This window comes from Dreissena polymorpha, chromosome 1 (assembly GCF_020536995.1).
Source record: "Dreissena polymorpha isolate Duluth1 chromosome 1, UMN_Dpol_1.0, whole genome shotgun sequence".
Taxonomy (NCBI): domain Eukaryota; kingdom Metazoa; phylum Mollusca; class Bivalvia; order Myida; family Dreissenidae; genus Dreissena; species Dreissena polymorpha.
In genome coordinates, this window is record NC_068355.1 from 156,135,129 (window position 1) to 156,160,018 (window position 24,890).

At 34.8% G+C, this 24,890-nt stretch overlaps 2 protein-coding genes and 1 long non-coding RNA gene across 8 annotated transcripts; 2 read left to right on the forward strand and 1 right to left on the reverse strand.

Annotated features, from left to right (window-relative positions):
* Window positions 1-5,834: 5,834 nt before the first annotated feature.
* LOC127857402 (phosphoserine phosphatase-like) lies at window positions 5,835-18,941 on the reverse strand. 6 transcript variants are annotated; one of them, XM_052393822.1, is made up of 7 exons: window positions 18,869-18,940; window positions 12,681-12,707; window positions 11,792-12,022; window positions 10,317-10,451; window positions 9,602-9,747; window positions 8,115-8,257; window positions 5,835-6,039 (listed from the first exon to the last, which is right to left on the reverse strand). In XM_052393822.1, the coding sequence occupies exons 3-7, from the start codon at window positions 11,965-11,967 to the stop codon at window positions 5,926-5,928; spliced, it is 714 nt and encodes a 237-aa protein (XP_052249782.1). In that variant the 5' UTR covers window positions 11,968-12,022; window positions 12,681-12,707; window positions 18,869-18,940; the 3' UTR covers window positions 5,835-5,925. The 6 variants fall into 6 exon arrangements, with proteins under 6 accessions (XP_052249782.1, XP_052249760.1, XP_052249768.1 ...); XM_052393800.1 differs by lacking the exon at window positions 18,869-18,940 and adding an exon at window positions 14,909-15,006; XM_052393808.1 differs by lacking the exon at window positions 12,681-12,707 and having other exon boundaries at window positions 18,869-18,941.
* On the forward strand, window positions 15,076-16,147 carry LOC127857446 (uncharacterized). Its single transcript, XR_008038384.1, has 2 exons — window positions 15,076-15,409; window positions 15,971-16,147. It is a non-coding gene; the product is annotated as an uncharacterized LOC127857446 (long non-coding RNA).
* Window positions 18,942-19,516: 575 nt separating the features above from the next.
* Window positions 19,517-24,412, forward strand: LOC127867498 (uncharacterized). The gene is made up of 5 exons (XM_052408681.1): window positions 19,517-19,929; window positions 20,080-20,134; window positions 21,655-21,869; window positions 22,529-22,636; window positions 23,230-24,412. Exons 1-5 carry the CDS (start codon window positions 19,821-19,823, stop codon window positions 23,406-23,408), a joined length of 666 nt encoding a protein of 221 aa, XP_052264641.1. The 5' UTR covers window positions 19,517-19,820; the 3' UTR covers window positions 23,409-24,412.
* Window positions 24,413-24,890: the final 478 nt, after the last annotated feature.

Consider the following 24,890-nt stretch of genomic DNA (forward strand, 5'->3'; position numbering starts at 1 on the left):
AACAGAACATCTATTCATTAACAAGACCTTTAAATATTAAGTTTAAAGTATAATATCATATAAAACACAAACAAAAGAATTATAAAACGGTTACTTATCCCAGCTATAACGTATTGAATTAACCACGGATCCCAAATCAAACTCTATATCAAGTTATAATCAACCTGCCTACAACACTATGGTAATTACCCAAGAACATGGTTCTGTCGAGTCAATCTAATGTTAGTAATGCACGTGTGTGGTTTAAAGAATCTAAATATAGGATTTTGACAAATAGGAAACTGATTACATGAAAGCACCGTATCTAACCATAACGTATCTTACCAAAATTTTAATTTGTATTACCATCATAATGTTTGTGGTTCGAATTACAATAAATGTGCTATATCTTGTCATTATAGAGCAGGTGATTAAGGAATCTTAACCTGGAATATCATAAATGTGTATATTTGGATTAGTCAGTCGATAGAGTGGTAATGTATCTTACACAAAATGTACGTAACAATTAAAAAATTCGAATTTCGTCCTTTTGTGGTGGTTTAATTCTCAAACAATGAGTCTTATTACTATTATAAGCATATAATGTGATCACTGCCCATGTCATATGCATATAATTCAAACTATATTTACATTATTTTATACCAAATATGTGTTACCAAAATTTGTTAACGTATCTTACCGCAGTTTACGGGACACTCATTAAATACGTTATGTGAAAATTATGAGCATGCTTTCAGTGTCAATTGCATATTTTAATGTTTTCCAGTTATGTTTCCTTCAGTTCACAAATAAAACCCCTCTCTAAATCACCAGTTAATTATATGTTGTGTCCCTTACACTTTATCACCCATACCTGAGACATTAGAAATATTACATTTTAGAGGTATATGTCGTCAAATATCAATTTAAAATGACTTTTTAACTCGGTAAAAAGAGCTGTGTTCGGTAACAACCATCTTTGTCTGTCCAAAACAGCTTAAATACTTAGCTTGTTTAGTATGAATTAAAATATATAGGCATGGGGCAGTTAAAATATGAAAATGTCCCTTTAATTGACAATGGGCGAAATATCCTCAAAACAACATCTGCGGTGTTCCAAGAGAAATTTATTCCGCGAAAGCATGATCCAAGACCCCTTGCTATGGGTATTGCTTTTATCATGTTTCCCCCTTCCAGGAAGAACTTGTACTAAAAAAAGCTAAAATAATAATATTCTTGCGCTATGAATAAATGTGTCGTTTCGAAGGTCAATATATATCTATATTCAAATTCTTTCATCAGTTGCTTATTCTCCTTTATAGTAAATTTTCATTTTGTAATTGCTCGTTAGTACACTATTAGCTCCGCAGTCGGCGGCGTCTACAAAATGTGTCAGATTATTCGAAATGTGAATAATGTGATCTTTATAAGTTTCATGAAGTAGGTACCTTAATGGATTAACTCCATATTTCTATACAAAACAAAATAAAATCACATTATGCAATTAATTTAAACAAATTTTAACTGAATGTATATTTCTAATATTAACTGGTTAAATATAATCGAATGCAACGACAAAGTCTAGTAAATAGGACAAGATTTTTGCAAACAAGGTACGTAATCTGTTCTATGGGAGGTTAGTACAACATTCCAAAACGCGGATATTAATTGTTTAAAAAAGTTGAAAAAGGAAATTTATACGTAGCTAGTTAATTTTAAAACTAGAGAACGCGTAATTTGTACCACTTGTTGATATTTTTCCACCGTATAACAAGTGTGTTATTTAATTAAATGAATATATAAACATTTTCATGCAGTTTTTATTGCGATGAATATGTCACGTTATGGGCACATTAAAAATGGCTTATTTTTTAGAACTGCTTAGAATTTTTATTCTGGCTTTAATCTGGAATAGTTATATTTCAGTTAATGTCTCTCAATTGTGTTTAAATTGTGTCCAAAGTTTTTCTAAAAATATCCAAGAACGAAAAAGTGATGGCAATAAATGTGGCTAAAATGTCAGAAGTGTAAGGAAAAAGTTTGACATTTTAAAATCAAATTGAACTTTACAGCAGCAGTGCAAACATATTTGAAAACATACCATATTAAAATGTCCTGCATATTAAAATTATGTTATTTGACCCTGGGGAGGGGGGGCAACTTCCCGAATTTTGGGGTAGGGGTGTTCCACTAAGACTTCCGAAATGTTACCCATTTTTATACCGGAACTCTGATAAAGTTAACCCATTTTGATACAAGATTTTTGATAAAGCAAACCAATTTGTATACGATACTATTGAGAAAGTGGACCCATTTCAATACAAGAATTTTTTTTTTGTTACCTTTGACCTTAAATGATGACCTTGACCTTGAAGGATGACCTTGACCTTGAATTTCCACCACTCAAAATGTGCAACTTCATGATAACGCCGCTTTGAAATTATTATTTTTTTACCTTTGACCTTGAAGGATGACCTTGACGAATGACCTTGACCTTCCACCACTATAAATGTGCAGCTTCATGAGAACGCTTTGATTTTTTTTTTGACCTTTAAGGATGACCTTGAAGGATGACCTTGATCTTCCACACTCAAAATGTGCAGCTTCATGAGAACGCCGCTTTAAAAATTTTAAAATTTTTTTTACCTTGAAGGATGACCTTGACCTTGAACTTCCACCACTCAAAATGTGCAGCTTCATGATAACGCCGCTTTGATTTTTTTTAACTTTGTTTTACCTTTGACCTTGAAGGATGACCTTGACCTTGAAGGATGACCTTGACCTTGAACTTCCACCACTCAAAATGTGCAGCTTCATGATAACGCCGCTTTGATTATTTTTTTTACCTTTGACCTTGAAGGATGACCTTGACCTTGAAAAATGACCTTGACCTTGAACTTCCACCACTCAAAATGTGCAGCTTCATGATAATGCCGCTTTAATTTTTTTTATTTGTTTTTTTAACCTTTGACCTTGAAGGATGACCTTGACATTGAAGGATGACCTCGAACTTCTACCACTCAAAATGTGCAGCTTCATGAGAACTCCGCTTTGATTTTTTTTTTTTACCTTGAAGGATGACCTTGACCTTGAACTTCCACCACTTAAAATGTGCAGCTTCATGAGATACACATGCATGCCAAATATCAAGTTGCTATCTTCAATATTAAAAAAGTTATGGCCAATGTTAAAGTTTTCGGATGGACAGACCCCATATATTTGACATTTGACCTTGAAGGATGACCTTCACCTTTCACCACTCAAAATGTTCAGCTCCATGAGATACACATGCATGCCAAATATCAAGTTGCTATCTTCAATATTGAAAAAGTAATGGCCAATGTTAAAGTTTTCGGACGGACAGACACCATAAATTTGACATTTGACCTTAAAGGATGACCTTGACCTTTCACCACTCAAAATGTGCAGCTCCATGAGATACACATGCATGCCAAATATCAAGTTGCTATCTTCAAAAGTGAAAAAGTTAAGGCCAATGTTAAAGTTTTTTTCGGACGGACAGACAGACTGACTGACAGTTCAACTGCTATATGCCACCCTACCGGGGGCATAAACATTATTTTTTTGGGGTGGGGGGGTGTGTAGTGTGAGGGTGTGGTGGTCATTTATTAGATGATCTTTAATTAAAAAAATTAATTGGGGGGGATTGAGGGGGGATTCGGGAGGGGGGGATTCGGGGGGGTGTCGTGGGGATGGTTTGGGTGGAGTCAATTGTGGTATGTCAGGTAAGAGTTGTTTTGTCAAAGTATCAATCGAATCTAATCGTAAATAAAGAAGTAATGGCAAAATAAGCAAAAATTAATAATTTGACCTTGAGAGTCAAGGTCATTCAAAGGTGAAGGTAAAATTCAACTTGCCAGGTACAGTACCCTCATGACAGCATGAAAGTATTTGAAGTTATAAAGCAATAGCCTTGATACTTTAGAAGTAAAGTGAATCTAAACACAAAATGTAACCATATATTCAAAGTTACTAAGTCAAAAAAGGGCCATAATTTCGTAAAAATGACAACCTGAGTTATGCAACTTGTCCTTTACTGTTCCCTTACGATAGTTTGCGAGTGTTCCAAGTATGAAAGCAATATCTATGATACTTTAGGTGTAAAGTGGACCAAAACACAAAACTTAACCAAATTTTCAAGTATAAAGGGCCCATAATTCCGTCAAAATGCCAGTCAGAGTTACATAACATTGCCTGCACAGTCCCCTTTCGATAGTTAGTAAGTGTTGCAAGTATGAAAGCAATAGCTTTGATACTTAAGAAATAAAATGGACCTAAACACAAAACTTAACCAAAATTTTCAATTTTCTACGTATAAAAAGGGCACATAATTCTGTCAAAATGCAAGCCAGAGTTATCTAACTTTGCCTGCCCAGTCCCCTTATGATAGTAAGTAAGTGTACCAAGTTTGAATGAATAGCATTGATACTTTATGAGAAAAGTGGACCTAAACGCAAAACTTAACCAGACGCCGACGCCAAGGTGATGACAATAGCTCCTAATTTAAAAAAATAAATAGATGAGCTGAAAATGATAAAATGGACACATTTAAATTCATACTAGAATTTTAATCTCTATCATATCAATACAGTATACTTATTGAATTTGCTATTATATGTTTATTTTAAATATTTCATATATGTTTCATACAACTTTGCCATTTAAAAATAATACCCATTTTGATACTGATACTTTCAAATCTATTTGCATTTATATACAAGCAAATTTCTGATTTCAATACCCATATCTATACTCAGATGCTCAAAACCATACCCAAATCTATAATTTTAGTCGAAAAACACACCCCATATTTTCAGCACACCCCTATATACCCGTATATAGGAAGTTACCCCCCCCCCCCCCCCCCACGGGTTATTTGACTAATATTTAATTGTCTTCTTCTACATTTTATTATCATTTGTGACTTACATATCTTGTGGTTACTTGAAGACACCCCCCCCCAACTGGAGAAGAACATATCCAATATGAGATGGTTTCCGATTGACAATCTTGGATGAATATGAAAGTATGAATTTAAATCAAAATGCATCCATCAACACAGGAAGAATTGAACCAGATTAACGGTGCAGAAAACCATATGCATATATTCACGAGGTAGTAAGTCTAAATGTCCGTATGTTTAGCAAGTTGCAAATAAGTCAGGTTCTGTATGTATTATCTATTCTCAATAAAAACATTTCTGTGCATAATGATTAATCAGCAAAACTGCATAATAATTTGCGACAGATCGTCAAAAATCTTCATTGTTCATTTTAAAATAATAACACAGTGCATCCATATAAAGATCAACGTGGCCTTAAATTACCCCTTTAATTCGGAAACAGCAAATGCACCTGGGCAATCACAGAATACAAAAAGAAGTAGTATACATAAACATTTCAAAATTATAGTCAGGGATACAAATATTTGACCCAGATGTGTAGGAGCGTCATGGAAAGATGATTTTCAGGCAATTTTGAAGATAAATATTAACAAACAAGTTACAACTATGTACGAATTTTCAAGTTTATATCTATAGCCGTTTTTGAGAAATCAAAATATTAAACTTGTTGGTTAGAAGTGCCATTGAGTGTACATGCTATCATCCCCTCTGTCAATGGAAACAAGATTTTTTTATTTGAAACATTTAAGCATCCTGTAATAAAAAATCAACCAAAACAATTGAATCATTATACAATATAAAACTGAGCACAAAATTTAAATTTATACTTTCATTTTTTCAATGTATCATGATACATATATATATATATACATATCACGTACACAAATAAGTTTTCCAAGACAGATGTTTTTTATTTAAAAAAAAATCTCTATATATTTTGAAGCTTTAATGAACACATGTCAATATCCTGAGAGATACATAAACTCATTTCAGTATAGATTGGTTCCTAGAAGTGTTCAATATCAGCTGGTCTCCTGAAGTTCGGATATAAGTTCTTTGAAATCAGTCACAAACCATGCTGCCTTTTTTAGCACTGCTTCTCGTACCACATTGCCACCGTAGCCTATGAAACAATCCTGAAATGAACAATTCGCAGTCTTTATCTGATAAAACTTGCGCATACTTTTATAACAAGAGGGCCATGATAGCCCTGTATCGCTCCACTGTTTTTTATGCAAAAAAAGCGTGCAATGCGCATGGGTTGAAATGTACTCAAGCATGTCACTCTCTTTCTATCCCTCATCCCACTGGGCGCTAAAGTTGGAAGGGTGAGGATTTTTATATATGCTTTTGAACTGATGGGTTATCATATTAACGGCAAAAAAGCTTATAAATTTAATTTGTTTGTAGATATGGGATGATTAAGTAACAAATGCCATTCTCGACCTTCCAATAGACCATAACTCCTTCTGAAGAGTTTGTTTTCCTTTTGAAAACAGGACTTCCGGTTTCAAAAAGGAGAAATTGCAATTTCTCCTTTTATCACAATGATTTCTTCCCCACCCAGCCAATTTATAAATAGTCCTTTACAATATTATTTCTCGTCTGCAATCTCTTTCAATTTGGGCAGTCCAAAATGTGTCGTTTGGTAAAGGGTTAACATTTATGGATAGTTAACATGTTGGTCTACCTTTCAAGCTGGCAATGTTTTTTGACGAATCAAATATTCTTGAACAACTTTTTAATGGGAGCCTTCAAGGGATAAATTTGGCCCCAGGGGCATAATTTTAACAAACTTGGTAGAGAACTATAAGATGTCACTGCATACCAAATTTGGTAGCCCTAGGCCCAATGGTTATGGACAGGAAGATTTTTAAAGTTTGCACAAAAGAGGCTTTATATAAGCATATGTTCAGTTTTGTGACCCCCGGGGCATGGTCAAATTTGAGCCCAGGGGAATAATTTGAACAAATTTGGTAGAGGACTATTAGATGTCACTACATACCAAATTAAGTAGCCCTAGGCTCTTTAATTAATAATTATTAATTATGAACAAGAAGATTTTTAAAGTTTGCAAAAAATAGGCCTTATTTAATCATATGTTCATTTTTGTGACCCTGGGGCCGGGTCAAATTTGACCCCAGGGGCATAATTTAAAAAAACTTGGTAGAGAACTTAAAGATTTTAATACATACCAAATTTGGTAGAAATAGGCCCAATGGTTATGGACAAGAAGCTTTTTAAAGTTTGCACAAAATAGGCCCAATATAAGCATATGTTCAATTTTGTGACCCCTGGGGAGCAATTAAACTTGATCCCAGGGGCTTAATTTGAACAAACTTGGTAGAGGACTATTAGATGTCACTACATACATATTTGGTAGCCCTATGCCATACGGTTATGGACAATAAGATTTTAAAAGTTTGCACAAAATAGGCCTTATTTAGGCGTATGTTCATTTGTGTGACCCCCGGGGCAGGGTCAAATTTGACCCCAGGGGCATAATTTGAACAAACTAAGTAGAGAACTAGTAGATGTCACTTCATACTGAATTAAGTAGCCCTAGGCCATACGGTTATGGATAAAAAGATTTTTAAAGTTTGCACAAAATAGGCTTTATATAAGCATATGTTCATTTTTGTGACCCCCGGGGCAGGGTCAAATTTGACCCAAGGGGCATAATTGGAACAAACAAAGTAGAGAACTATTAAATGTCACTACATACCAAATGTGGTAGCACTAGGCCTCATGGTAATGGACAAGAATATTTTTAAAGTTTGCACAAAATAGGCTTTATATAAGCATATGTTCAATTTATTGACCCCCGGGGCGGGGTCAAATTTGACCCCAGTGGCATAATTTGAACAAATTTGAAAGAGGTTCACCCCAGGAACATGTGTGAGAAGTTTTATCAGAATTGGACATGTGGTTTAGGAGATGTTTAAAGAAAAAGTTAACGCACAGACACACGCACAACGGACATGGACCATGACATAAGCCCCGCTGGCCTCTGGCCAGTGGAGCAAAAAATGAAAGTTTCAATAATTTCCACATTATAGTCATGTGAAGAACTGCTTAAGCAAATAAAATATTATATTATAGAAAAATCTGAAAGAGACATTTGGTTGGGTGTAAATATTCTTTAAACATGTGTATATGCATTCTAAATATTCTTTGTTGTAAGAAGTACGATACACAAGTCATCACTTACAGCTGGTGGACACGCCTCCATGTCTGTCATTCCATCTCCGATGAAGACTAGGTTGCTGCTGTGTTCTTTCAATTGCTTAGCAACCAGCTGTTTACCGCCAGAGTCACTTGTCGGCTGGTCAGTGTCAAATCCTGCATATTCACCTGAAAAAAAAACAACAACAAATAATTGATTATTTATATATTTCTTGATGATAACACCATATGAGCCGTGCTCTATGAAAAGGGGGTTTAATGCATGTGCCTAAAGTGTCGTCACAGATTAGCCAGTGCAATCTGCACAGGCTAATCAGGGATGTCACTTTCCGCTTTTATGATATCTTCTATTTAAAGAAAGTTTATTCTAAGCAAAAATCCTATTTAGGCAGAAAGTGTTGTCCCTGATTAGCCTGATCAGACTGTACAGGCTTATCTGGAACAACACTTTACGCACATGCATTAAACCCCCTTTTCACAGAGCATGGCTCATTATGTAATATACTGGCAATTAAGCTCGAGTTTTGTATCTGGAGTTCCATACTCAAACTATGATGTTGAAAGTAGCCATGCATTTCATACATAAACTGACAAGATTTGTAATGAAGTTCGCATTTGTGCCAAATGTTTTATTTATTTTGATCTTTGACTTTAAATTTTTTGTGCAGCATCAACCATGTACATGTCAACATTTGTGGCAAAGTCTTAAAGATAATTCAATACATGGTCAATTTCAATAATATATTAGCCTTATTTGATTTTGTTTAGTCCAGTTGTGTGTTGTTGTTTTTTTAGCCACAATGTTTAACCTTGACCTTGAACATAGCCATATTGTACAGACTATTCTTTCACACAAAACATTGGCTATTTCAATATGATTACATTTTGAAATCCAAGGAGTGGAGCATATATGCCTGGTACAATTGTTGGCCAAATCAGTATAAGTGTAGTTTACCTAATGCGGAAGTACCAGTGGTCGAAATTTAGCACAAGCCTGTATGATCAAGGCTGGCATTTGTTTGCCAACTTTTATAAATCGTCTGTCTGATATAGTTGTTTCATTTTTGTGTGCCTAAAACATTACCAGTAATTTTGCTTCGTATTCTTCTAAAGCTTTGCAGAAAACAATTGCAACTGCATAATAACAACTGCATATAATCATACATATGAGCAATGTAATGCAAAAATGTTTCTTATGAAAGCGAAGCACAGGTCCAGCCTGGCTATTACAGCAATTTAGTCAGCACCAAACTTCCTGCTATAAAGTCAAGCAAGGTTTGGCGGTCTATGAAGCGGACAGGGCAGCTCGTGAACATACTGCACCAAGTGCACAGGCTGATCTGAAGCTACCATCGGCCCATATGACACAACCCCATGTTGACATCTTATACCATCATACATAAAAATGACATAGAGTACACTCACTGAATCACTTTAATTGGATGCCACCCACATCAATATACCAATGAGGCTAGGTGCAGAAAAATAGTTATTCATAAATTTGATAAATACCATTGTAAAAGAATTTTAATCGATTAGCAAAGATGTTTTCCCTGGGAATGTTGAGTAGTTGTGCAGCCGGTTCAATCAGGGTTCGAAATCCCCCGGACACCAAGTATATCTTTGTCCCATGAGACTGCAACAGCGCCACTAGATCCCTGCAAAAATATTATTAGGTTTTGACCAAACAAGCTTCTGTTCTGAGAAAACTGGGCTTAATCCATGTGCGGTTTTAAAAGCTTATCAGAGACAACACTTCTCACTTTAATGGAATTTTTCATCAAAGGAAGTCTTTTGTAAAAGAAAATCAAGCCTAGGAAGAAAGTGTCGTCCCTTAACAGCCTGAACAATTTCACAGGTTAATCTTGGATGACTGAGGCTTCAATATTCAATTTAGTAAAAACAAGTTTTCAACACTCACATTTTGAAGTTGGATTTATTACAAAATACACGGTGTAATGTGCCAAATAGTAATATATAATAAATAGCTAATACCGAAATTGGTGAAACATCACTATCCCATAATCTAATCAAAGCGTTTTCACATAGCGCTTTATAACCACAGTCTCAGCAAAAGCAATTAAGTAATTACTACGGAGATTCCATTATTTTATATATACAATATTTATTATTCAATTATTATTCAATTAATTATAATTATTTTTATTCATTCATACAGTCTTTTCAATAAATGTTTCAGTATAGTTTCTAAAACTGCTGTACATACTTGACCCCCTCAGAGAAGTGTATTGGATGCTGCATTATGAACTGAGTTAGCTGCTGATGTGTGGGCTTGATAATCTGCAGACGGCTTTCCAGCGCAGTACGAAACCTCATCGAGCCTCCCATAGCCTTGTTTGTCCTGAAACAAGTCAAGGGAAATTTATTAATTGCAAACATATAAAGATAAAAAACATTTATTATGAAAACTTTACTTTTTTGCATCATCACCGTATCCAAAATATGAGGCACGTCAAGGGAAATTGATTGGTATATATAAGGATAAATAATATGAATTTTGAAAAAGTTGATTTTCATCTCAAATGTATCCAAACTATTAAGTCCTTGTGTGTCTTGGGAAGAACCAGTTCTTTGTGACTGCTTTGATAAAGATGAGAAACTATTACTGGTATAATGGAATTTAAGTAAAGATAAGACATCAAATAAAGAAAGCAGGGCTTTTGTGCTGATTTTACAACAATGATTCCTGATTCCGTCATATTCACAGTTTAAAAAAGTATCTGTTTTTGCAAATCCGGTCATATAATCTGCAATTGATAGTTAGCCTTTTATATGTTTGGAGATATAGCTGTTAAGTATTGAAGAGAATTAAGTTGAAATATCCATTTAAATGAAATCTTTATGTTCCAGTCATTTATGTTTTATGGCAGTTTTAACAATAGTAATTCAAAAGTTATAATTCATGCAGTGTTATGGTTGACAAAATTTAAGAATAAAATCCCAATTTCCCAGGTAAAGGTTATGTTTCCAAAATGGTGAGTAAAGGCACTAAAATCGACATGTTTTTTATATACACTTCTTGTTGGCTAAACATGTTAAACATAGTAATAATGTTATGTGCCAGTTGCCTAAATGAAATATAAATATTTCAATCTCGCAGACAAGCAACTACAAAATAAATACAGGTGTTGAATTAAAAAGCCCAAGTTTTAATTGTAAGTCTTAAATCTCACAAAAACGTTTAAAATCTGATTTTTTATGAAAGCTTGTGGTAATAAAATTATTTAAAGTAGTCTTAAATTGACTTTCATTGAAGTGATCATTAATAAGCATAAACAAATAAAAACACCAGAGAACAAAAACATATTTTCATATTGAGTTTTTCTTTTTATTTGCATTTAAAGATGTTCAACACTGAATGTTTACTATAAAATGAACATTTGAGGCATGTTCTTGATAAATGGGGCTTAAAGCATGAGCGTAAAGTGTCGTCCCAGATTTGCCTTTTAGGTCTGCACTGACAAATCATGGCTGACTGTTTTCAATTAATGGAATTTTTTGTGCAAAGAAGGCATCTTCAAAACAAAAATCTAATATTGGCAGACAAAGTAGCCCCCTGATACGTCTGTGAGGACTGCACAGGCATATCAGGGACAAAATTTTAAGCCCATGCATTAAACCCATTCTCCTGGGGCAATGCAGATTTTCATTACACTTTAAACCAAGCATACAGAAACTGACCATTCCCTGACCTGGGCTCCCACACCGCAGAATTCTGCCAGCTCGTCTAAACCCTCATCCTTAAGAAGTGTCGAGTCGACATCAAAGCACACTGTATCCGCCTTGCGCCAAATCTGCTTGCATTCCTCCAGGGTAGACATGGTTATTCTTTGTCTAAGTATTTGTGTTGCACGCATCAATTGAACACCTTAACCTCACTGTCTTACTGCTTCCTCATTAATTCTTTGTAGACTGCAAAAATTGTGTTAAGAGTATATAAATTATGTATGTCATAGGGTGATATTTTGAGTTACTGTGTTATTACAGACTGTTAATAAATTGCTTTCTCATCATTTCACCATTTACAGCAACTTATCCTTTTCATAAAAACCGGCCATGCCAGATTTAAAACTTTTCTTACATGAAGTGTGAACACAGGAATAAAGAAATGTTTATCATATGTTTCAGGTCACTTTTCATTTGTATCATTATTGATTATATATCTAAAAAGAAATGTTTTATAAAAATATCAACTTAACAGTAATTATCAATACATTTATATTGTTAAATTAATTCTCATGGATTAACAGTCATCATAAATAATAAGAATTGTAATGATATTGTGTAACTATATATATTTTTTATGACAAATAGTAATTTGATATTATATATATCACATATATACATATATAATATAATACGAGATACAGAAACCTTTATCACATATAGTGTGAACAGAGACAAAAAGAATTGTATTTCATATGTTTCAGTGCGTATTAATCCTCAGACAGAATCAAACACGCTCTAAAACGTATAACACAAAAGTAACTAGGCACCTGTTTGGAAACAAATTCTTGTAGGAAAATCTGTTACATATCAAAAGAGATACATGTAATCTCATATTACACACCTTTACATCATCTACCTGTGGTCCTTCCTGTTTGAGCAATGAAAACAGAAGTACATAAACACTTAAATTTGTCGTTAAGTCCAAAGTCTTGGATTGGGAAAGTCTATATAAGTTGAAAAAAAAATATTGTTTGATTAAGAACAAACAAATTAATCCAGGTGTCTTCATGATTACTGATTAATATAAGTTGGCTTTACTCACTCAACAATCTACACTTTTCAGAAAAGCAATAACACGAAATGCATAAATGCAGGTGTCATTTTATCTCTTCTTAACATGATACCTAAGAGATTTTCTATCAAGAAAGTGGTACAAACACACATAAGTGTACAGTGTACTTTGTTTAAAGCCACAAGTTAGGTGTGTCATAATTAAACATTCATAGTCTGTAAGGCTGATTTGAACTTAAAGCAAATAACTGCATGTGTCCCTCATAAGTGAAAATTTCTTAAGTAGAAAACTGGAAATCAACATTCAAAAACCATACACCAATGACTATATGGTTCTATGTTGTTTTATTTTTAATCCCTCTTCTAACAGTACAATTCATCATGAATTTCTGAATACTGAGTATCATTTAGTTTAAACCTATTTATTTTAGCTCGATTGCGTCGAAAGCCTTAGGCTTATATAAACGCTCTCGAGTCCGTTTCCTGGGCCTAGAACCAGTACTTGGTGTCTTTGGGGGAGATCTAAAGAACGCTCCCACAGTGGGGATCGAACCCGTGACCTCCCGGTCGCAAGGCGGACACCATATCCATTACACCACGGCGACCTTTTAAAGTATCATTTAAGATTTATACTAAATTCACTCCCGCTGAACTACGTTACAATGAGAGGTGCGTCGAACGACAACGCGATACGGCGTCATAATTACAACGGTTACAGCGTCTTGACAGTAATAGACATATACACGCAATTACACATGTAAATTCTTTGTTAAAGCTTACACGTAAAACGGGATATGGCATTTATTTTCATTTATTAATGTTTCTTAACTCGCTACCAAAGCTATCGAGACATTTTCTAACGTGAAATCATAATAAAAGAAAGAAGTTCAAGCTCAAAACATAGAAAATCAAATAAATTCGTTGTTTCTGGATTGCAGTTTTTGTCACGATGCTTATTTTCAATGATTTGTATCAAGTTCACTCTTTTACAAACATGTGATGCCCATGTGTATACTATTATTGGTGATTTCTATCCGATTTTGCAAAAAAGTTGTAGCATGTCAACTCCATGTACATGTTACGGTATCTTCTGTTACGACTAAGACATGTTACGGTGTCTTCCTTACAGCGTTACAGCGCCTGCAAGAAGTCAAATTTACAACCATAGAGATTTCGTTCCACGATAGTAGCATTTTGGAAATGCATATGGAGGTCGTCATTGATTGCAACAACAACAGTTACTAATTACCTCAATTACTTTAAACAATTTAGCATCAATTTAGAAAATATTTCACGCATCGAAAGTGGGGAATTCAATAACATATTAAGGTCATTTAAAAGCAAGACTTCATTTACTTTTTTTTTTTTTAATAAATACACCAAATCTAAAAAAAAATAGTATTGATTTATTTGAATCGTAAATTTACTTTCAATAAAGTTACATTTTAAATTCAATCTACATTTTTTGGTTTGGTACCTTAAATAATTCTTTTTAAAAAGTTCAGTGGTAACTCATTTATGCTCCTAAATTCTTTGCTGTAGGCATTTTATTAATTTATCAATAAAAAAAGAATCCCCAGTTTGCAAATAAATGCCCCTGCTGTAAGACAATAATAGGTGACATTAACACCTCATAGTAGGTATACCCTCTATAAAGATCCATTTTACCGAATCCTCCACAACATTTACTGTATAAATACAATTTACCGAAATTGTTATTTACCTAAACCTCTAGTACCCATCCATACTACAAATGTATACCGTAACCTTAAACATGTTGTAGCAAATGCACTGTAACACTCTCTGTAAGACGCCATAACATTTTAATTCAGCAAAAATTATCTCATTACACTTACATGCAGTTAATTTTGAGACAGATCTTGATAAGATTGATTCAATATTCGTTCGTGCTTATGTTTGTTTGCATTTTTTCTGTTTAATGTCAAACTTTGAATTATATTCCAATGATTTTATGAGTTGTCTATACAGGTCTGTAAAACTTTCATTTTATCGATAACATAGGAATGAATGGCAAGCACACAGGTGGAAGTAACGTACCCAGGATAGTATTTTTTATATATTTTTTTTAGGAGCCCAATATATTCAAATAAATATATAAAATCAGGGTTCCCGCTGTCGATCGCCATTGGCGCCAATTGCGACAAAATAAAAAATCTGGCGACAAAATTTCGTAAATGGCGATTTTAAAAAAATCGGCATTTTTCTGCGTTCATATTTTCTTAAAATGACAAAAGACGCTGTGTTTACCAGCCGCTTTACGGCAGTCGTAATACTATAGATTTCCATGGTGTAAGCGATACAGCTGTAATCAATGGAGCGTGGTGCTGACTGCCGACTACCGCAAAGTGGAATGTTATGGTGATAATTGCGATTATCTGGGGTGTTGTTGCAAGTTATCTTAATTGGTCAGCAGTTTTATTGCTTCAGAGATAAGGAAATATTGAAATATACCGACTTTGCACTTAAATGTGAAGTGTTTGTCACAGTGTTCGAAGCAGATTCAAGACCGTTAAATTGACAACAATGACAATCAAAAAGGTAAGTATCGATTGTTTTTAGAAAAATCGGTGTAATTATTGAAAATAGTAAAACATTTTACATCTATTGGTTCTATTTAAACGGTGACATATTGCTGTTTCACTCGTCAAAATGGCAAGTTCAGAGTGTAAAACGACTTTTAGAAAGTGAACATTAGATGCTGCTTATTTTGAGACTCATTCAAAATGCAAACGTTCCCACCGCTATTATTCACCAGCTAACAAACAAAAACCAAACAAAGACAGTTGTTTATCAGAATTTCATTTCCTTCAATATGATTTCCAACACACAATCTATGCTGTGTGAACTCTTTATATCCTCAACACTTATCAATTCATTCACTACCGGATGTACCTTAAAAAAAAAGGTAAACATAGTTTAGCACATGGAAATCAATTTGACATTTGATATACACAAATGCTTATTTTATTTGACTGTTGTGTTAAGGGCTCTATGTAGTAGATCATATGCTAGCACACATTTATATTATTTATATACTTCACATTCATTGATTATTATTAGTATTATATTAATATTATATTTCCCTTTTTGTATTTTCAGAATACCATAAAGCTTCTGAAGCACCAAAACTGTGGCAACATATTCAGGCTGCTAAGAAGGTGTCAATCAACAAGAGTTACAACTGATTGAATGTGCCTTTATTTAATTAACAATGTTAAATGTGTTGTTATTATTAATACTACTGTTATTAAATCAATTCCTTTAACATACTGTAAATGCTCAGTTTTTGTTTGTATTATAATAACATGATCTTCATTGCCCAAATGTAGCCCCAGTGTGGCGACAACTTTTTAAATTTGGCGAAAGTAAGTGGCGACAACTTTTGAAAGCCCAGAGGGAACCCTGAAAATCATGTTTAATGAGAAACAAGAAATATCTTAAAAAAAGATAAACGGCGTTGATAGTTCAATGAATGAGATCAATGATAGCGAATGTCTTTTTCTGTGCAGTTCATAGCTGCATCACACGCAGTAAGGGATGTTACGCGGAGTTTTCGCGGCTTATTTTACATTATTACATATTGCTGGTCATAAACCGTTAGATACAAAACGTAAAAACAAAAAGAAGAATGAAAGTTAAATTAAAACATACGAGTCAACCGGCCACACTCGAAGTATCCGTATTTATAGGCGCGTTCTTTGAACAAACCTGTTTAAATGGTTTGTCGGGCATTGCTATTTGATTCGATTATTAACAGTTTCGAGAATCATCGCGCTCATGCTTAATAAAATAGTCAATATGGTGGAATAATTATTGTTAAATTAATCTAAAATAATATTTATCATTGTATTGTTGAAAACACATTAATAATCTATTATTGACATATCATAATTATATTGCTGAATATCTTCATTTAACATATTTCTGGTCTAAAGAAAATTCCAGGTCACCTAGTTCACGGATAGAGTCTTTATTATATAACGATTATTTTACTGGCTGCGAACTCCTGTGATGAACTGTATATAAACTCTGACTTTCACACACTGGCCGCGAATTGACCCGAAACCTCGCTGGTTGAAATGCAATGCATTAAAGTGAGGCCTCGCTTCCACTGCTCTTTATACTTTTACATGTTAACATGTTGACATGAATATGGAAGTAAGTACTAAATATGAGAACATAGCCTTAAGTGTAAACGCTTTTGCGCTGGTAATTCTCTGAAAATAAAAGGTCCACGCACAAACTGTATTTATGTCGAGAATTGATTGTAAAACTGTTCTATCTATTGAGCCTTTTAATTAGAGATAAAATTGTTTCATGCAGTAAAACAGTGTTACAATAACGCGGATATGTTTCCAATGTTCTGGTGTTATACTCAAATCAGCCAATGGAATAAATGAAGTGTATTCATTCGTACCTAGCCGCGGGAAATTTTATTTGAATATTATTGGACACTTCAGGGGTTTTTCAGCACTGTCTGCGCCTCCGGACAACGGAGGCACTCCCAAAGCAAACAGACCCGATCCCAAACCGAAATTATAAAAAAAATTCCCAATTTCCCAAAAAAAAAAAAAAAAAAAAAATTTTTTTTAGAATGAAGTGTCTTATAACTTGTGTGACTAACCAGTGTTTGTTTTGGTCAAAAATATTTGCTATATGGTTTTGACTGTTCAGTTCTTATCACAGAGTGTAACTGTAACTGAAAAACAAAACTGCAGTACTTGAATTAACGTTGAACATGCCCAATATTGCATCTGTTTACATAAAGAAGACAAAATAACCAAATAAAAATAAATTTATTTCTTAAACCACTGAATTATTTAAGCATGATTAATTCACAATTTTTTCCCAAATGAGCCGTTTCATTGAAGCAAAAATTCCCAAAATGACCAATTTTGTCGATAAAAAATTCCCAATTTGGTCAGACTCCTTTTCCCAAAATAGGCAGAAAAACCCCTGCACTTACAAAGGTCAGGTCAGGTGAAAAGCTGGCTTAATACAGCTTACGCCGAAAAAATTGACAAAGAGCCATGAAAAAAAATGGGTGCTGGAGGTTTCGGTAAATGACAAGTTCGGTAAATTGATTTATATAGTAAAAGCCGTGGAGGTTTCGGTAAATTGATTTTATAGAGGAGGTATACATACAACGAGGTGTTAATGACACCTATTATCGGCTTACAATAACATTAGAGGCATTTATTTGCAAACTGTGGATTAATTTTGAGTTGAGTAATTAATGCTATGCCTAAGGTAAAGAATTAAGGGAAATGAATGAGCTACCTCTGGAAAACGAATTCTGTTAGAAAATTTTTGGTTAATTTTACGATTTAAATAACGCAATACTGTTGTTTTTTTTACGTAGGTATACCTCCTCTATAAAATCAATTTACCGAAACCTCCACGGCTTTTACTATATAAATCAATTTACCGAACTTGTCATTTACCGAAACCTCCATAACCCAAAAAAATCCCCACCCTCTGATATTGGAATCATGATTTTTTTCATGGCTCTTTGTCAATTTTTTTCTCATTTAACATGATTTTATATATTTATTTGAATATATTGGGATCCTAAAAAAATACTATCCAGGGTACGTTACTTCCACCTGTGGCTGTGGGCAAGCAGTGAAAGAGGACACAATATCCGTTTTTAAATAAACATTGGCTTAAACATACAAAAACTAATCAAAATTACCGTTATTATCATTTATTTTAACAACGTCCCGTATCGTCAACAAACTATGGAAAGACACCGTAACCGTTGTAGTTATGACGCCGTATCGCGTTGTCGTACAGACGCACCTCTCATTGTAACGTAGTTCAGCGGGAGTGAAATTATAGCGCTCACTCATTTCACTTTTTCAGTACTTTCTGAGAACACTTAATGCTATGTACATGAACTTCAAACTGCGATTTGTTACAAGAAAGATGTGATTCCGAAACATTTTGTTTAAAACAACAAATTAACTGGCTTAAAAATTACCAAGTTGTTCGTACCAATATTTCTGTAAATATTAAGGTTTATGTAAACGTCAAACCCTTTACACAGTGTTACTTCCCTTGATAATCATACTGCCATAAATACAAGAAGGGGAAGTAACAACTCTTGATTGGGGAGGTAACGCTACAACGATATTCAACGGTTATTTAACAATAACAGATATTTCCGTTTTTTCGACATAGCCCAGTCGGAATATATTTATATCGTGATGTGCTCTTATTTGCTGATGAGTGATAATTTAAAGCAAGTATCCCATGAAATTGAATATTGGCGATGAACTTAAATATATGGGGTTGGGTCTTGCGCGTGTACTCTGACCCATATTGCACATATCTTCTACATTTCGAATCTATGATTGAACAAAGATATGCTCTGGAAAAAGTGCTTGGGGTTGATTTCTTATAGTTGACCTTTGACATTAAATTGTGACTTTGAACTTGGCCTTGGTGCAAGACAAAAAGCAAGGCTGCCTGTATGTTCGCCTGGCCGTTCGTCAGTCGTCCGCTCTGAATTTCATAGTTGCAATTAGTGGATTTCTAACTGTTCAGTCTGTTCTACTGCCTGTTTGTTATACCGTTCGTTGCCCTCCCTATAGTGCTGTAAATTTATTTAAAAAAACAATAACATCACGTAGTGAGTGAATTATTTCAATAATACCACAGTGAGACTTTTGAATAATCAAATTTTGATTGTAATGCGAGTAAAGTTCGATTAATTGTTCTTATTGTCGGTCTAAGGAGCGAAGCATAATGTTTCCGTCTTTCGCGTTATGAATAACGTAATAACGCAATAACGCGACCAGACACCGTGAAAAACACTGCATACCACAGACGCACATTTACTCTTGATATACACATGAACTAGACCTGCATCGTGAAACGCTATCATCTACAATGTAAAGCGTTTAGCGCACTAATAAATACAATTGGATAAATTAAGCTCGTAAACATGGATGTTTCGTTTTTAAAGAAAGAATGTTTTATTGGTACATTCATTTTAATATTGATTTCAATTACTAATGTGTCGAGTGCAAACACCTCCGGAAGATCAGGTTATGGTAGGATTTTTTAATTATTGTTTTAAATAAATTATAGTGTAGTAATATAATATGGTAATTGTACTGGTAATTTTTCAACTAGCACTTGTAATTTAACTGCTGTTGACTTTTAATTGACCTTTATACTATGCCGTGCAGTATTTTTTGCAGATATGTCGCTGAAACAACGACAACGTAGAGCGCTAGAGCCACTCAACGTAGAACCGTAATAACTAGACACTACCGTTACTACTGATACTATAACGATTACTTATACTACTGGCAGCACTACGTCTTCTTCTACTTTTTCTTCTTCTTCAACTACTACTACTACTACTACTACTACTACTACTACTACTACTACTACTACTACTACTACTACTACTACTACTACTACTACTCTACTACTACTACTACTACTACTACTACTACTACTACTACTACTACTACTACTACTACTACTACTACTACTACTACTACTACTACTACTACTACTACTACTACTGACTACTACTACTACTACTACTACTACTACTACTACTACTCTACTACTACTACTACTACTACTACTTCTACTGCTACTACTACTACTACTACTACTACTACTACTACTACTACCACTACTACTACTACTACTACTACTACTACTACTACTACTACTACTACTACTACTACGACTACGACTACTACGACGACTACTACGACTACTACTACTACTACTACTACTACTACTACTACTACTACTACTACTACTACTACTACTAGACTACTACTACTACTACTACTACTACTACTACTACTACTACTACTACTACTACTACTACTACTACTACTACTACTACTACTACTACTACTACTACTACTACTACTACTACTACTACTACTACTACTACTACTACTACTACTACTACGACTACTACTACTACTACTACTACTACTACTACTACTACTACTACTACTACTACTACTACTACTACTACTACTACTGCTACTACTACTACTACTACTACTACTACTACTACTACTACTACTACTACTACTACGACTACTACTACTACTACTACTACTACTACTACTACTACTACTACTACTACTACTACTATACTACTACTACTACTACTACTACTACTACTACTACTACTACTACTACATACTACTACTACTACTACTTCTACTGCTACTACTAACTACTACTACTACTACTAACTACTACTACTACTACGACTACCACTACTACTTCTACGACTACTACTACTTCTACTACTACTACTACTACTACTACTACTACTACTACTACTACTACTACTACTACTACGACTTCTACTACTATTACTACTACTTGCATTGGAATAGCAAAACTTTTCTCAAAATCTTCAAGCTGTGGTGTTTAAGTTTTACACTATTTGCATATTTTATTAGCATTCATTTTAATATATGAATCGTGCTCTGTGGAATCGTCCCAGATAAGCATGTGCAGTCCGCACTGTCCAATCAGGGACGACACTTTCCGCTTTTATGATATTTTTCGCTTCAAAAAAGTCCTATCTTGGCAAAAATCAAGTTAAGGCACATCCACGAAAACTCCTTTTTCACAGAGAGCGGCTTATCTGTTATCTGTTATGCAAGATTGAAGAACAACATTCATAAGTCTCTTGATTTTAGTTTCTCGTTGTCCGTCTTTCTAAAGGCGGCAGTGTGAAAGACAGTTTGTACTTACACAAATATGTATTGTTTCACCTTTATCAGTACGGTACACATCTCGGGCAGGTCCCGCGCCGACTTGTGTGACCGGTCACTCTGCCCCTGGGAAACCGACTGGCACTACGACAGGGACCGCATCCCTTCGAGGCTCCAGTACGCCGTGTGCACTACGAACAAGTGCAGTTACAGAAGCGTCTCCATGGGGTCGCGCGCACGCCGGAAACTCGAACTGGAGACGGTGTGCGAGCAAATCAAGACAGGTTAATCATGATGGTGGTGTTACAATAATCATAATCCGTTAACACTTACAACCCATACGCTGTTACGTGTATAAGCTGTAACGTTGAATAGCGCGCTTAATCAGTTTGAAAAAGAACGGGTTTAATATCACTTTTTTACAAACTGAGGGCCTTGGTTTCTTCATGCTGCGATAAAAGAGATTATCTCGTTAAAATTACATTCATTTTCAAAGTAAAATGAAACTTCACGACACCGAAAACAAACATTGTATAAAATGTTTCGAAATATTTTTTACTTAAAAATCATGTAGCCCCGCTTTGTAATAAAATGATCGATCTAAAACATACTTTTCTACTGCATAAAATATATTTTTATCAATGCATAACATATGTATTAGCATGTCCCTCAAACTAATTGGAGATACCAGTCAATTGAGCCGCTTTCTGGAAAAAAACACAGGAATTTATACTCGTGTGCAAAGAAAAATTCTTTCCGCGTTAACTGAATTTTTGATAAGAAGAGACTTCATTTAAACGAAAAATAATATAAAAGAGAAAGAGTCGTCCCTGATTAAACTGTGCGGACAGTACAAGCTAATCTGGGATGACACTTTACGCACATGCTATTAGCCCAGTTTTCCCAGAATGAGGCTCAATTGAAGATTGCCAATCAATTGTAGAGTACCGAGTGGTGGACGTTAACGGAACGGAATACTGGTTGACGGAGTGGCCGATAGCCTGTGTGTGCGCCACGAGGAGCCACGTGGACGTGATCTTGCCCGGTCCCGGTAGGACATATGCGATTCTAGCAATTATTTCCTGTCGCATATATGAGCCGCGTTCTAGCAAAACGGGGCTTTATGCATGTTTGTTAAGTGTCGCTCCAGATTAGCTTGTGCAATCCGCACACGCTTATCAGGGACGACACTTTCCGCCTTACAAGGGTTTTCAATTAAAAGGGACTTTCTTCTTGCGAAAAATATCAATAAAAAGAAAAAGGTCGTCCCTCTACGGACTGCACAAGCTAATCTAGTACAACAGTATTGTAAAATATCAATAAATCGGTACCCACTTCTGCAAATCCCAGACTAAACACAAACTGATACTTTTTGTTGGACTTAGATAGTAAGGTTTTGTCTATTGTTTGATGGATTTATGGAATAAGAAGAAAAGAAACTACACAAACTTTGTCGGGACAGAAATTCTTTTCCTTTTCCACTACGTTTATTCCAAAACATAAACCATAAAAAATAATTAAAACTGCGATCACCGCGAACGGTCTGTGCAAAGCTAAAAAAACATCTGCTTCACTTAATGAATTATACCTTAGGTTTAAATTATGGCTAACAGTAACTTGAAGTGTATAGGTGTATACTTGAAGGCAACGTTAGGGCGTCCGACACTGAGGGCTACCTGTCCTCCGTTCAAAATGACGTCTCACCAATGTTCGAGTTTCAATTGGGAAGTCTCGAGCAAGCACGCCGCCACTCAACACACGTGCACGGACAGAGGAAAGAAATCACATTTGACGAAGTCATGCGCAGAAGACGCCAATACTAAAAAACTGCAACATTTTTTTCTTAAATGTGACTGATTGCTAACATTTAAATGTATACGTTCGTTTCGTGTTAGTCGTGCTCGGTTTTCTGACAGCCAGTCTTCACAAAGTCTCAAAGGAAATACATTATTTGTAATGTATTGGACGATGATTTTCACTTAGTTTTACTATGTTCATTTTATAAGCAAATACATTGATCAATATCTTTTTCCATCTTTTGGTGAACTACTTACGTCACAAAAGGCGGTAGATAACAATATTCTGTCAGTATGCTATACTTTGCGAATCAAGTACCATACCTATTATCCTGATGCCAGTATGTGTGTGCTGCACATTTTATTAGTTGTGTTAATAAAATTTAACCTCTGAATTAATTAATCAAGTTTATATGAGTCGCGTTCAAAGAAAACAGGACTTAATGCATGTGAGTAAAGTGTCATCCCAGATAAGCCTGTGCAGTCCGCACAGGCTAATTCATGGACGACACTTTCCTCCTAAATTGGATTTTTGCTGAGAAGAGACTTCATTTAAACGAAAAATGTCATAAAAGCGGAAAGTGTCGTCCCTGATTAGCATGTGCGGACTGAGCAGGCTAATCTGGGACGACACTTTACGCACATGCATTATGCCCAGTTTTCTCAGAACGCGACTCGGTTAATTAAGTTTTAATAATCATGTTTTGATTATTGGTTTTGCATAAAAGTATTGCATGATAAAAATGTCAGTGTATTATAACATTGGTACAATAATGTCTTTTATAATACACTCTCACATCTATAACTATTCAATATAATACCTGTGTATAACTACGTTAATTATATATTAGAAGAATGATTTCATACGCCTTGGCATCACTAAAAATGGTTACGTAAATGTATGCTTAGATACATTTTAAAGATGTATTCAGAATAAATTATCAACCGTCTCAAAGGCACTCGCAGAAATTAAATTGCTGGTTAAATGATATCTTATAAAGTATAAAATATGTGTTCGCTGAAAGTGGATGTAAACGGTCTTGTCTTTACATTACTAGGTAAACAAGTACATATTTGTAAAGGACTCGCGCATGAAAAAAGTAATGTTTGTGGAGCATGTTATACTAAATGTCAACAGCAAATGACAAAACGTCACTTAAAACTAACACCAAAACGCCAAACAGATCTAGTAAGCCGACGTCTGTAATATGCATACATGTCAGATGGATCTTGTGAAACTTGTTTATCGAGTGTGTGCACGTTGTGATATGATGTGATTCCTGTCGAGTTTCCGCATGATATAAAAGTTACGTTTGAGATGACAATCGTGGCGGAACTGACTGGTTGGTACCCGCGCTTCTCACTTCGCGCCCTGCGTTCAATCCCCGCTCTCTGAGCATGTGAATTTGCTTGATGGTCACCTTAACGGACAGGTGGGGTTTCCTCCGGAAACTCCGGCTTCCTCTGACAACGAAATACCAAACCAAAAGTGAATATTTTTAAATGAAA